At 36.5% G+C, this 15,925-nt stretch overlaps 1 protein-coding gene across 5 annotated transcripts in view; it reads left to right on the plus strand.

Annotated features, from left to right (window-relative positions):
• The window catches only part of UNC80 (unc-80 homolog, NALCN channel complex subunit), a 175,753-nt gene that overhangs the window by 62,937 nt on the left and 96,891 nt on the right, over positions 1 to 15,925 (plus strand). For all 5 annotated transcript variants that reach the window (XM_081095147.1, XM_081095145.1, XM_081095146.1 and 2 more), the window contains exons 22-23: positions 1,605 to 1,777; positions 15,648 to 15,860. In XM_081095147.1, the coding sequence (XP_080951273.1) occupies positions 1,605 to 1,777; positions 15,648 to 15,860 (386 nt within the window). The remainder of the gene's footprint in view (positions 1 to 1,604; positions 1,778 to 15,647; positions 15,861 to 15,925) is intronic.

Genomic DNA, 15,925 nt, shown 5'->3' on the forward strand with positions numbered 1-15,925 from the left:
GTGCAGGAGGCAGTCAATAGATAATTGTCTCTCATCATTGATGTTTCTATCTCTCTCTCCTTCTCCTTTCTTCTCTGAAATCATAAGAAATGAAATATGGGAAATTTTGATAATTATATTTTAATTGTATTCTGAGCCATTTTTGTACTTATGGAAATTTTCAAACATAGACCAAAAAGTTAAGAGAATGGTCCAACAGATCCTAAATAACCATCACCCACTTGCAATAATAATTAAATTTTTTCCCGTATTTGCTTAATCTATCTTTTATGTTTTTTTAAATGTATTTTAAAACAAATCTCCGATACCATCCATACTTTTGCCTTTATGCTGAGGCAGCAGGCGGAGAGTGGGGCCACAGGTAGGAGGAATCAGGATATTCTTGACAGAGAGGTGAGAAAACCATTTCTGGAAATCAGATCTGTGACTTCTCAGTGAGGACCAGGAGTTGGTAACATCATAAATGAATGTCATGAGCATAAATTAAATCAAACTCTAAATCAGTGGGGGTAAGTTTTAGGTGTTGGAAGTATATTTCAGAATCCTGAGAAGGAGTGTATGCCTGATTTTAAAAATGATATTCAACATAATAACCTTATATAAGAAATTTATTTATATATATATAAATATATATATATTAGATATTAGATATTATATATATATATAATATATATATATATATTAGAAGCAGAAGAGTCATGAGATATTTAGGTTTTTAAAAAAGAATTTGGGGATAAAAATGATGCAAAACAATACTGTGTACTATTTTTTTCCTTAATGTGTGATCCCTTAGACTTTCTGTATCAAAATCAGTGGAATGTTTGTTAAAAATAAACATAGCCCTATGGAACCAAAGTCTCTAGCGATGGAACCTGATATTTTGAATTTTAATAAGCTCCAGACTGATTGTTATTTGTACGCAACTTAACTACGGAAAACTAAGAGGGGAGGGATCAGTGGTCCCCAAACCTCTCACCACAGTGTGTGGTCAGGTTTGCTGCATCGGTGTCATCTGGGTGTCTGTACAAAGCACATTTTTACCCTCTGCTTCCAGAGATTTGGAAGCTCTGGATCAGATTCAGGAACTTCCTAGATAATTCTGATACTCAGATGGGTTTGGAAGTCCTGGAGTTAAATTGCCAACCTCTAAGGTCCTTTACGACTGACTGTAATAGTCAGTGGTTCTTTGCAATTAACATATCAAAGTATTGCCCTTGATGTCAGTTTATGTAACATGTGTGAAATTGCACAGTGATCGAATCTTCCATAAAAATAGAAATGAGCTGTTGATTACAGGAAGAATTATTTTAAACATCCAAGAGTTCTCACAAGTATTAAAAAGGGGATCTGGTAGCAAAAAGTATTCAAAATTTTACTCATGCAAAACCTGTAAAACCTCACATTTACATTTACATATGCCATGTGCCACCAGACTCCCAAAAGTCAGGGTGTGTCCAAATAAGCATTAAAATGAAGAGGAGGGAGGCGGAGTTAGGGAGAATGTTTTCAGGCCAATACTACAGAAAACCCATTGTTGTCATTTTGAAGGTCTTTTTAAAATCTGTGATTCTTCACACTCTTTCTCCTTCATTCCTCCACCACAGGTTGCCATAGTTTTGACGACCATCTGTCTTCCAACCAAGATGGTGGAAAAAGTAAAAACGTGGTGAATCTCGGAGCAATCCGACAAGGCATGAAGCGCTTTCAATTTCTGTTAAACTGCTGTGAGCCGGGGACCATTCCTGATGCATCCATCCTGGCAGCTGCCCTGGATCTTGTAAGTTGTTGGAAGAATTTGCTCATCTGGTTCCCCATTCCTATGAATTCTGCTAATGGAGGAAAGCATGACTCACTAATCCTGACCCCAACTGTGGGCTTAAGTTTTGTTTTGTTTCCTCAGCATTAGTGGCAAAAGGAGGAAGAGAGGTGGTAGTGAGGGAAGAAAAGAAAGGGGGGAAATCTTAATATGTTTTAGGAAATAGAATGTATAACATTATGATTAAAAGTATGTGAGGGCTTTTGGAATCAGACTGCCTGGGTTAAAATTGTGCTGGCATTTACTGGCTAAACCTCTGTAAAATAGAGTCAGAGTAATAATAATATTATAGCTATCTCCTAGGGCTGTTGTGAGGATTAAATGAGTAATTAGATATCAAAGCCCTTAATAAAGGGCTTTACTGAATTACAGTACCTGCTCAATAAAGTGGGTCATTATTATTGTTATACTATTCTTAGTCTTATATCTGTCATGTATTAGCCCTTTAAACTATGAGTCTTGGTTTATCAACTGGTGGGAAAATATGAAGGAAGGTTCAATTTAAATTAATTGCACAAAAGTGCATTGAACATAGTGTGGTATTACATACATGTAAGGGATTAAAGAGTATAAAGTGGATCTTGTTAAGAAAGTGTTTTTGTCAGGTAAATTAGGCCCAGATGTTGGTTTTGAACTCAGCTTTTCAACTTCCTTTATTTGTCTTCTGGTTTAATAAACTCTTCATATACTGCATAAATACTCAGAACAAAATACCAAGTAAACATCAAGAAATCTTTTATTTTCAATTAAAAAGTACTAAAGTAGACTTCTATTTTAAAAAACACACATACAACCTTAAGCTTGCCTATTAAAATGATCCGTTTTCCAGGTTTACAACACATGAGTAAGTGACCACTGGCCACTCATATTGCACTTGGAAAATCATCCAAGCCTTATATAATCATCCCAACATAATGTAATCCATGATATCTTTTCTGTGACATTTGCAACTTTTGTTCCCAAGATCCTTAGTGATTGCAAGGTATATGGATTCACTTAAGCCTGGAATGCAAATACTATTGTCATCACCAAAAATGATGACTAATCATTATACATGATTTTTCAGTCAGTTTCCCATTCCTAGGTATTGGCCTTTTACAAATATATTTGTGAACTCCAAAATGTTCAGTATATAATGATGTATGCTGTGGTGACTAAAAGGTAGGATCACAGTGTCCAGGGGAGCTGAGCCTGGTGGCAGTTAAATAACAAAGATGCCTGCCTAAAGCTTGACATGACAAGAAACCAACCCCTTGTTTTGTAAGTGGGAGAGTGGTAACTAGCCTGTCACTCGTTTGATTCATGCATGGTTCTTCTTAATCACATCTGGACCTATTCAACAAGAAACAGATTTAAACAAATAAATGTAAAAAATTAATAAAAAAAATATATAAACAATTGAATGTTTATAAAACAAGTGGGTACATGAACAGCCAGTTCAGCAGAAAAACCAATAGCTAATAAGGTATGCCCCATTTTACTTAGAGTTAAGAAAGGCTCATTACAATGTCCATAAATTCCTATTTTGCAACTATCTGAGCTGCAATGATTAGAAAGTGTTGACTGGGTATAAAATACCAGATGCCACTACGTGGAGTTGGTAGCAGGGGAAGCAGCAGGATTTGATTGGGAACAGAAGGAAGTCTTAGAATAACAGGTGATAGTGACAGAGCAATAATGGTGAGTGGAACACTCGTTGGCCCCTCCATCAATGGAGTAATTTTGGACAGAAAGTAGTCACAAAGCAGGGGCAGGTCTTAACATACCCATTATATCAAATGACTTGGGTAGTAGAATTAAAAAGCCTGGAGTCAGTGTGGCTTATAAGCTACTCACCATATAATAATTAATTGACTCAACCAATGTCTATTGAGAGCTTCCTATGTGTTGCCAGATCTGTTGGTAGCTGTTAGTGATAACAGAACAAAATTCAAAAGAGAGCTTCACTTGCTTTCCACCTTTTCTTATGAAGTTTATATTTGTTTAGTGACCTATTTCCCAGGCATCCTAATGGTCAGCATTCTAAAGTTGATAAACAAATGGTTAACATTTATTGTGTGCCTACTCTGTTTCCAAAGGGAAAAAACTAGGAGCTCAGAAAGACCAACTAACAGGTGAGGGCTACAAAACCAGCAAGGCAGATCTGGAACCTGGGTCTGTCTTCACAGACCCTATATTTTCTACTCCCTCGTGTTCACTCTCTCATTTAAATATTATATGAGATCACCATAGGAACTTAGTTTTAAACATGCAAAATAATAAATGCTTTATATTTTTTGCCTGATAGTTTAAAAGTGATTAAGAAAGTAAAATGACTGGAGCTAGTTGAACAGCTGCTAAATACACAACAGCAATAACAGTTGTGCATTAGCACTTCACAGGTGGTTTGAGCTTGAGGTGTTCCAAGGGTAGTGTTGTGTCTCTGTCTCAATCCTAAAGTCACAGCTACTTTGGAAGTTTTTAAAGGAATAAGCCATCAAATTTCTTCAGCAACTGCCCTTTAAGATTAAGAAAAATAATAATAAATCATATCATTTCAACATACTGAGGAAAAGTTGAGAGAAATATATAGGCACAGCTGGCCATACAAATTGGAAAACGATGGGGTAATCAATAACATTTGGACAACTATCAGTGCAGTAAGTAACTAATGACAGAGATAACAGATTGCCCTTCACTCATTGGAAAGGTCTAGGCCCCACACTTTCCGAGGTCCTGAGATAAAATCTCCACATCAATATTTATCATTCAATTAATTTATTGAATAGCTATTTTTATTCACACATTTTTTCACTTGAGAGAATAAAAACCCCAAGAGCTGAGATGACTTTGCTCAAGGTCACATATGCCAGCCAGTGCTGAAACTATCAACCTGTTTTCTGATTCTCTTCAGGGCTCTTCCAGCAATATCATATGCTTTCTCTGTTAAAAATTTACTTAAATGAATCAGAATGAGTCTCTCTTGATTCATTAAAAATATACTTACATGTATATGATCACTGTAATAAAAAAAAAAAGTTGTGAATGGCCTTTAATGATCCAAAAGCATTTGAATCTTCAAAAGAGTTTTCTTATGACATGGCTACAGATGAAGAATTTATACTAGGAAAAGGTAGATTTTCAACTTTAAAAATTCACATCACATATTCACCCTCTAAAGCTGTCATTTTAAACATTTTGGGGATGTAGATTTTTTTTTTTTTAGAATTGAATGAAAGCTATGGAAAGCTTCCCAAGAGAAGTTCAGTTATAGACAAAATTTAGCTACAGTCTCAGAAGGTTCCTGGACTCCCCCTCAAAGCTATTCTTGTAGCCAAAAATGTTAAGAACTCAATCTTAATTAATGCATTATCACTGAAAAAATGAGACTCTTTAGTCAAGTAATTGGAATGCTTTTATGAGCATTTATTGATGATAAAGAAACTGAAGAGATAATTGGTTCCTCTGTGGAAAGCTTTAGGATTTATGTATGAAATGTTAGCGTGGGAGAAATGTGAGGCTTGTCACAAAGAGAGCAACACATTTGAGGATTTGAAAAATAACCCCAACAGAATCAATTATTACTTAGTCTCAGAACAGAGATTATTTTAAAAAGAATATTGATGAATATTTTGATAATCAAGTCTCTTGGATGCTGAGATTTCATTCCCTCTCATCAAATGGCCTTATATCTGTTATTTCCAGTTGCCATAAAGCTTAGAGTTTCCAAGGAGAGAAGACAGGGGTTTCCAAGTGCAGGCACGCTCTATTCCTGGCTTTAGTTTGACTCTTACCATTAAGTTAGGTTGAATCTCATAGAAAACTTAACATTTATTTTACTTCCCCCAAATAAAACCAACCCATTAGAGTCTCCTTTTTAACTTTCCTGTGAAACCTACTTTGGCCCTGCTTGACCTTCTCAATATTATAAATCTCATGGTAAGAAATAAAATAAAAGGAGCTTGATGTTTATAAGCAATGTCTTTTGAGCCTCAAAGTAAAGAGACGTTTTCTGATCATCATAGATGCCAAAGTAGCTGCATCGAGTAGTGATGAGCTCTTTGTCACCAGACTGGTGAGGAGGCCAGTGTACAGGGGGCTCAAGAAGTGAGTCATTAATAAGTTCCTTGCATATCTGAGAATCTCTGATTCCCGGTCAAGCCCAAGGAGTATGCAGAGGTCAAAAGTCAGAATTCCAGAGGTCAGAATCAGTGAACATTTAAAGGAGTCCAGTGGTTTTCATTATCAGACACAGAGAGAAGCCTGGTAGAGCAGGTTGGTTGCCTAAATGGGTTAGTGATGATGGTAATTATGGTAGTCATGGGTGTAGTGCTCTTGGTGGCAGCAATGGTGGCAAATGTTGTAGAAAATGACAAAAGGAACATTTTTATTATACTTGAAAGTTTATAAGGCGCCTTCGCTTTAATTATCTCATTTCTTTATGTAAGAGGAAAGGATGGAGCCAGGAAATGGGCCTAGACAAGGACACACTTAAATTTCGTTTCTCAAGTATAAAAAAGTGAAAGCATTGAAGTCACTTGTGAAGTCTGAGAAGGGGACTAAAAGGAAGGGAAATGTAGCTGCATGTGCTGTGTGCTTGAATTAAAGTCGTATTCTGTGCTTACTGTCATTGGTACAGTTCGTACTCCTTGATCCGGGTTAGGCGTTCTTCAGGATTACTCCTTCATGCGTGTCTTCTGCTAACTGTACTTTTAACTATTGTCTCCTCTGTATTTAGCTACGCTTAATATCTGATCTCATGCGCTTCCTTTTAAAATGTGATTTTCAATGTATTCATGGTTTTAGTCATATACATTTATATGTATAAATATAGATATAAGTACCTATAAAGCTACCTAGTAGATGGAAATATGCATATAGAAATAGAGATATATATGTAGATCTAAATGACCCAGATGGATACATTGAAGATAGATAGATGACAGATGGATACAATGCAGATGTAGAGGCAGATATAGATATCAATACAGATATAAACATAGATTCTGCCATTTCATAAGATAGGATTTGGGAGAGGATGGAAAAAAATGGATGTGTTCAGTTCATGATCATATTTTACTTCAACACTTTCCTCCATCTCTTTTATTGTCTGCTTTTGTTGGATGTTGCATTTATATTTCAAGTGCAGCTTAAACACAGTTTTTGCATTATGACATAATATTTATTTCACAAGTTTTCATTGTTTTGTTGGCTTAGTCATAAACTTAACTGTTAATTCTCAAGTTTGAAATTTTCTTCAAAATCAAAAAGGATTATTAAATGAAAGAAATACTAGAAATGTCACTGTTCAAAGTCTTGGTGATATGCAGGTTTTTTTGTTTTAAACAACCCTCTTGTCATTATTGTTATGACAATTAAACTTAGGGATAATTGATCTGATTTTAAGTTTAGAACAGCTCTTTCTCATACTGTTTAGTATAAATGTAATAGATGGAACTATGAGGCATTGTTAAAAATATGTTTTAGAAAGCACTAATTTCATCTTTAGGCTTATATAATCTACAAGCACAAAAGAGAAAAACAGGTCAAACAAAAGGTATTTATGTCTGTTTTCTATATATTTTAGGTCAATATTCTGTCCTTTATTTATCCAGTTTAATATATAAAATGTACATATATATTTCTATTTGTATTGGTAATTTATTAGCATGAATAACACTAATAATACTAATAATAATATCAGTTTGGTTTAGGAACAATTTCATGAATATAAGAAAGTTAATGGGAAATAAAAGTCAGTAAGATCACAGAATTCTCCCTAGTTTGTGGGATGGAGAAAACCTAGTCCATGTTAAATTATATAACTTTCTAAGTAGATAGCTTTAGGAGGAAAGATTATATAATTTTTATCCAAACTAGGATACTTTTGAGAGGGAAGGGGAGTGCTATCAACAACTGTACCAGTTAAACAGACACAGACTGGAGCTCTCCAAGGGAAATGAGGCATTTGTTACTATAGGCATGGCCACACTTTCAGGCTCCCTACACCAAATTTATTCACATTGGAACTTAACATCACAAGACTAGTTGGTGACCAGTGCAAGTTAACTCCTTTCAATGAAATAGGAATATGCTCATAAGAGGAACTGTCAAAGCCATATAACGTGTTCATTTAAAAATTTTTTATTTTAATTTCTGTTAATCCTTCACCTGAGGATATTTTTCTATTGATTTTTAGAGACAGTGGAAGGGAGGGGGAGAGACAGCGAGAGATAGAAACATCAATGTGAGAATGACACATCGATTGGTTGTCTCCTGCACATGCCTGACCAGGGCCAGGGATTGAGCCTGCAATGTGCCCTTGACTGGAATCGAACCTGGGACCCTTCAGTCTGCAGGCCAACACTTGATCCACTGAGCCAAACTGGCTAGGGCATATTGTGTTCTTATGTGAATCATATGCAAAGTTGAAGTAATTCAGTAATAACCAAACTAAAATATTAAATTATTCATTTAACTAGTTATACTCCTATATTATTGAATTTTTTAAAAAATATTATAACCATGAAATGTAGCATAAAAAGCATATTATCATAAATATGTAGAGTTTAAAGAAAAAAATTAAATGTCACATATACACCACCTACCTTAAAGAATAGGACATTTCCTGTTTCTTTAAAGTCCCCTGTATTTCCTTCCCTGATGACATATCCCTCCCTCTAAAATTAATGAATTCTTTGCTCTTCTCTCAAAATGTAAACCCCAACTGTTAGGCGATTCAATTCTATCTTATTTCTGTTTTAACATCGACACAGTAAACATTTTATTGATTTTTAGGGAAATTATTTTTAAATTTACCCCAAATCTTAGCAGATTCTTTGCTCACTATTTCACCCTTTACCTCAGACATTCCTTCTAACATCTGTCTCCTCCTGAACTTTTTGAAGTTTCCTTAGTGATGACCAATCTGCAGTAAGTAGCTCTCTCAGTTTCAGTTTTATTTGAACACGTCTTTATTTTGGTCTCATTCTTAAAAGATACTTTTGCTGAAATTATAATTATAGGCAAACATTTTCTTCCTGTACTTCAAAGACATTATCACATTGTCCTCTGGTTTAATTACCTCCCTTTGTGGGTAATCCAGCCCTCCCTCTCCCACTTTAGTTGCTTTCAATATCTTCTCTTTATTATTAATATTTTGCTATTTCAATAAATATTTCTAGTTTATTTTTCTTATTTGAGGTTCATTAAGCCCCTGAATAAAGTAATTGGCATACTACATCTATTCTAAATTTTTTCAACTATTATTTCTTTAAAGATTGTTTTCTTCACATTTTCTGTAATTTTTACTTCCATAAATAGAAAATATGGGTGATAGATTTTCTCACTTTATCCTCTGTCTTTGACAACTGCTCATATTTTTTATTTTTCTTCTCTTTCTATGCTGTAGCTTTGGTAATTTTCTGACATAACTCTTCTATTTTTTCTCATTTTTCAATTGTGTCTAATCCCATGGTTTTTAACCAGGGGTAATTTTGCCCACCAGGTGACATTTGGCAATGTCTGGGGGAATTTTTATTTGGCATAGCCTGGAGATTGCTACTGGCATCTAATGAGTAGATACAAAAGATGCTGATTAATATCCCATAAAACAGTGTATCACTCACAAAGAAAGAATTATCTGGCCCAAATGGTCCACAGTGCTAAAGTTGGAAAAACATGATCTAGTCAGCGTTTTAATCTATTCATTGAGTTTTAAATTTTAAGTGCTACATTTTTTATTTGTAAAAGTTCTATTTGATTTTTGTTTTAAATTGACTGGTCAACTTTGATAATCTAATTCATCACTATACTTTCAATACCCACATTAATCTTTAAATGTATTTGATCCATTATGATGCCAATAACTTCAGTGTTTATGGATTTGATTCTACACTTTGTTGTTTCATCTGACTCTTACTCATGTTGGGTTTTTACGTCTATTTTTAATGTAAGCTTAGCTCCTTAGAACTTGACCTGTGAGGATTCTGTGTTAAAAGTAGTGTTACTCAGTGGACCAGCAATATCAGCATCATCTGTGAGCGTTAGAAATGCAAAATTTCAAGCCCTGCCACAGATCTACAGATTAGAATATCTGCAGCTAGGGCAGTGATGGTGAACCTATGACACGCGTGTCAGAGGTGACACGCAAACTCATTTTTTTGGTTGATTTTTCTTTGTTAAATGGCATTTAAATATATAAAATAAATATCAAAAATATAAGTCTTTGTTTTACTATGGTTGCAAATATCAAAAAATTTCTATATGTGACACGGCACCAGAGTTAAGTTAGGGTTTTTCAAAATGCTGACACGCCGAGCTCAAAAGGTTCGCCATCACTGGGCTAGGACCAGAGAATGCATTCTATCCATATTCCAAAGTGACCCTTATGCATTCTCACGTTTGAAGACTTGAGAAGTACTGGTATAAAGTATTCCTCCAGAGAGGATTTTTGTTTCTTTCCTCAAGCACCTAGAAACATCACCAACCTAAGATCATTTTTTAAACTATATTTTTTAAGGCAAGAAGCATGGAAATAATGCCCATTCTAGTCCAAACTTATATGAGAATATAGGATTTTAACTAGGAGTTCTATAAGATTTCCTTCTCTCTCTCTCTCTCTCTCTCTCTCTCTCTCTCTCTCTCTCTCTCCCTCCCTCCCTCCCTCCCCCCCCCCCCCGCCCCCTGCCCCCTACCTACACAGAGCCAATGGTAGCCAGATAAGCCTACTTCTGTGGAACAAATCTTATTCTCATTCATCCAGTGAGGGTAGGGATCTTGGCTTTAGTAGGACTATATTACCTCACCTCCTATTACACTTGGGCACAGACATCTAACTTGTGGCCCATTGAAAACCCACGCTCTGGTCTCTCAGAAACCCTTGCAGTAAATATTCCTACACTAGCTCACACCCCTTTCCCCCACCTCCATGCCAGAATTCTACCTTCTTATCATTTCTACTCGTCACTGGTCTAATATCTCACGTTAAAAACTAAAGCAAAAATAAAATGAAGAACTTTTTTGGGATATTTTATCCAGTATTTTAAGTGTCTAAATCAGAAGTTTGTCTTCACACCTAATCCATCATATTGTCCAAAACAGAAGTCCTCACTTGGTTTTGAAAATACTTACCCAAAATATTTGCATGATCTGAGTAAGTGTTAAAATGACCAGCCATCCAGACTGTGTCCTGAATAGTAATATCTGCCGGGAGCCTGACAACGGAATCATCTCAGGTGCCCGGGGCTGCTGTAGAAATGGCAGAGCAGGGGCGGCCTGTCAGTGAAAGGTCTCAGCCAGCAGAGAACTCAATACAGTCATAAACACTGGCTCTCAAGCACATGCCTCCAGCCAACTCTGTTCCAATGCACAGAGCAACCGACAACAACTGCTTATTCCCACCGGTTTTCAATAAGTAGGTATCCTGCACCAGCAAGAGCTTTATATATTTTGGTAGGGCAATAAGAAAAAAATTATGTAATTCTCCAGGGGCCAACATAAAATATTCATTCTTTGAAAAGTTAGTTCCTGTTCAGTGTTGTTCTATGAGTTCTCAGGATCGGTCAGGGTTTCTCCTCACATATTAAGTTTAGATAGAGTCCTCCAGGGAAAGAAATGGATGCAATTATAATCTTCAGTTAACCATCAGCTCGTGGTAACAGTATTTTATAGGTCCCCAGGCAAAATAAAGCGCAGCTGTTTGAATTAGTATTCCAATTCTCTGCTTCACTTTCATAAAGGAAGCATTCAATATGCATAATGAGCTTATAAAATGCAGGGGAAAAAAGTGACAAAGTCAAGGGAAAGTAGCCTGGCACTGGAAGTTTTCTAGTTGTGGACTGTTCGAGAAATCCAAGGTGCATAATGACATGACATTTTGTTTTAACTAGACTACTCTCTCGTCCTTGCAGGAACATCTTATATAAGATTGAATCACCTGAAATTGTCAGTATTTGACGACTTTTTGTTTTTAATCCTCACCTGAGGATATTTTTCCATTAATTTTTAGAGAGAGTAGAAGAGAGAGGGAAAGACAGAGAGAAATATGGATGTGAGAGAAATGTATCAATTGGTTGCCTCCAGCAGGAGCCCCAACCAGGGCCTGCGAGGAGCCTGCAACTAAGGTACATGCCCTTGACCGGAATTGAACCCGGGCCCCTTCGGTCCGCAGGCCAACGCTCTATCCACTGAGCCAAACTGGCTAGGGCAGTATTTGATGATGTTTGACCTTCAATCTTAGACATTCCATATGGTTCTGCCTAATATTTTATCTTCCCAGTTAAAATTGATTATTTCTTGCCTGGGACCTATGAAGTTGTGATGGAATGGGTAGAAGCCGGCCTATGGCATAGTGGGACGTAACAAGGCGGTCTGACAGAGATGCTAATAAGAAAGAAGACAGTGAACTATGCCTAGTTTTCTTTCAGGATCATCAGCAAAATTCTCTGTGGTGTCTAATGTTTGGATGTTCACGCATAACTATGCCTCTGATACTCTGTGGTTCTTTTCAGCCATGCAGCATTCTTCCGATTCATTTTTCTCCATTTGTGCTGTTTGTCTCTGTGATGTGAATCCATCCCTATCCATTCTGTCATGCCTCCATTTTTTGCTGCTTCTTCAGATTGCACTGAGCCATAAGAGGTAAGCTCCATCAGAGAAGAAAAAAATGTGACTTTCCTTTATGTCCAGGAAGAATCCTTTGTCCATGGTATTCCATAACCCTGCTTCTAAACTTCATTCTTTCTGAACTACACTTTGAAAGATACAAGAATAATAATTCCCCTCAGCCACACCCACACTAGAATGCCTTGAATATTTTCTACACATTCTGTGAAGTCAGTGCTTGTTTCTAAGCATCTTCTGCAAGGATGCGCATGAAAGTCCTTAGCTTTGTACCTCAACATCTCCCTCAGTTGTCTGTATAGTAATATGCACACCAGAGTACCTGAGAAATTGATATTTCTTATGCCATCTTGACAGTAGGAGTCCCAATCCTGTTTGCATCCACCAGGCTCCTGAGGATTATAATAATAGGCAATATCTGAATTACTCTGTGTCATCATCCCCTAAAGCAGACAGGGATATTTCCAAATGTTTTACTGGGTCTGGTAATTTACATGGATCAAATTCATCAGATAAAAACCAACCCTCCCCTTAATGTTGAGCTGTAGAGTTAATGGGAATTGTTTTCATATTGTTCTCAATTCCGTTCACAAACATGGATTAGGATTTCCTAGGGCTGATAACCGATAATATCTACATTTTATCTTAAGTTTTTGAGAGCAGAGATTGAAATTGCTTTTCATTCAAAATACCTTGACTTTCCTAAGCAAATAAAACCAATTTTTTTCTAAACAAGGCAAGCCAAGGCATATAGGAAGCCTCACACAGCAGGATTCGGGTTGTTTATTGATTTATTGTTAACCTCTCAGGCCATCTAACAGTTAAGGCAATTAAAGGATCCTCTGCCCAATACATTTGAGTTAGGCTAAATTTCTCCCTCGCTGATCCTGAAGAGCCAGGGTTCATAGCATAATGCTCTTTCTAGTAGTGTTGTTTCTATCTTCCTGGCACTAAACAATGAATCCCACTGCTTCTTATTGGGAACGTGTCAAAATGTATCAGGCTAAGAAGAAATTGCACCACTCGCCTTGCCCTACAGACTGGCATTCATTTTTAGAGACACATGTTCCAGCCTTTTCCAGAGACAGAGGAGCATATCTTTAATAGAAGACATATTTAATACAAGAAGCATATCTTTAATAGAAGACATATTTAATACAAGAAAAGAGTGTAGGTGTTCAGTCTGTATATTATGGCGGCACAATGTTGATGAGGTTTGATGCAGAAAGTCATTTGACCCTTGGCAATCTCAAGTCTGTGATCTGCTACCAAGTCTTGGCAACAACACAGTTGACGATGGATTCTCACCATTAGTGCTCATCTTGTATTCTGCCTTTTCACCTGGGTTTACTTTGTGTGTCCTGGTAATTCATCCTATGCTCGGTAAATTAAGTTTGTTTAGAAATATATTTCTTATTGGAATTCTTCTTGATGGCTTCATTAAAGTTGTAGACAATGAGAAAATACTTAATGGGCTAACTTACTTGAATCATCCAGTGTGTTTGGATACAAAAGTATGAAGTAACCAGCCAAGGTATGAAGTAGCCTAATGGGGGATGGGATGAAGGAAGACTTCTTAGAGGAGGTAACTAAATTGAATCTTAAAAGTAGAAATTTGCCAGACAGAAAAGGGGTTTAAAGGCTCTGTGAGCCATGGGAACAACAAATGGAAAGGTATGAGATGTCATATTTGGGAGACTTACCAGTCTGATGTAATTGGACGACAGAGAACTTGAGATAGGGATAGAAGGAGAGAGGAACCAAATGTCAAAGATTGGGTATCATTTTTATTTTATGATTGAGGTAGGGGGAGTTGGTAATAGATTTTAAATGGGAAATGATGTGATCATGTATTTGTGTTTTAGACAATAACATTACTTGCCATTAATGTCCCACTTTTAAGCAATGACTTTCTACATGCATTCTAGAAACCATCTTTTACCAAGATTCATATGACTTTAAGACAATGTAGATACCAAAGGGGAACTAGCATAGACCTGGGCACCAGAGGGACCTGGGGTTGAATCTTCTGTCTATCCCTTCTCAGCTATATGATAATGGAAAAATCATACCATATTTTGAAAAATTAGAATATTATTTCTAGATCATAAAGAGTTATAATAATTAAGAATTACAATACACAAAAATTAATTAGCACATAACTGATACTCTCAATAATATTAGCCCTTATTTTAACATTATGGATCAATGCATAATAACACTATTGCTTGAAATGAAGAAAAAAGTTTCCATTTTAAAACCTGTGGTTACTAAGCAACCTATGGTTATTAGGTAATTCTGAGGTGATGGCTAATACTGTGATTTCTTTTTAACTGACTCAAGTCAAAGTATGCATTCATTGTTGAAGTGTATATTTTTGTGACCTGTTGACCTTCTATGACAAATATAACTAACACTCCTTCCCTTATTAAAATTTCTTTTTTAGCCTGTTAAGAGGTCAGTAGATATCTGATCCTTACCAGTTTCTGGGTAGCAACTGAAAGTTGTTCTTTTATTTTTTTCAGGCACATCTTGACATGACAAGATGGAGCCACATGTTTAATTTTCTGAAATGCTCAGTTTTTTATTTATCAATGAAATAATTTCCTCTTTATCAAACATTTTCAATTAAAGCTATGCCAGTTTAAACAGACTTTGGTCTGTTATTCATGACAAAGTGGGGGGGGGGAGACTAACTTAACAAAATCTAGTAAGCACTTCCTTTTCTTACTAGCCAACATGCTCAGAGCAGTTGTATTTTCCTGGAGTATGTGGATGGTCATAGACAATAGATGATTGCTGGAACAAAATCACTACTGGCACCCTTGATTAGATAAGACTAGTTCTAGAAATTGAATATTTGTTTGCTTCATGTCAAAATGTTAGGTTTAAAAAAGCTGCATATTTAAAACCTTATTAAAATGTATTTCACTTTCATATTCAAATCCCAGCCGCCTCCTAAATATGCAAAGAGAATCATGAAATTACTTGAGATTCTGCAAAAGGGGAAAAATAAACAGAAACCTACTTAAAATGTCTAATTCTTCAATATCCAAATGTGCCTTCAGGGATTCATTTTCCAGATTTCCCACTAATGTGTTGGCCACGCTAATGCTACCCTGGGAAATACAGCTCAACCAAATAAAAACCTCAAATAAACTAAGAGTACATAGTAATTCCCTTAAGGTCAACTTATCGTTCATTAATCCCACATTGGCCATTTACTCAGGAAGCCCCTGTGGTAGCCAGAGCAGCGCTGTTCCTGGAATGCGCCCGATTCGTTCACCGCTGCAACCGTGGCAACTGGCCCGAGTGGATGAAAGGCCACCACGTGAATATCACCAAGAAAGGCCTGTCCAGGGGCCGGTCTCCCATCGTGGGCAACAAGCGGAACCAGAAGCTGCAGTGGAACGCTGCCAAGCTCTTCTACCAATGGGGAGACGTGAGCTTTTCATTTGCTTCCATAAAAATCAGGGTGCTTGAGTGAAGTGAAGACGTTTTATGTGT

The sequence above is a fragment of the Myotis nattereri genome, assembly GCF_964212035.1.
Source record: "Myotis nattereri genome assembly, chromosome: 7".
In the NCBI taxonomy this organism is placed as follows: Eukaryota; Metazoa; Chordata; class Mammalia; order Chiroptera; family Vespertilionidae; genus Myotis; species Myotis nattereri.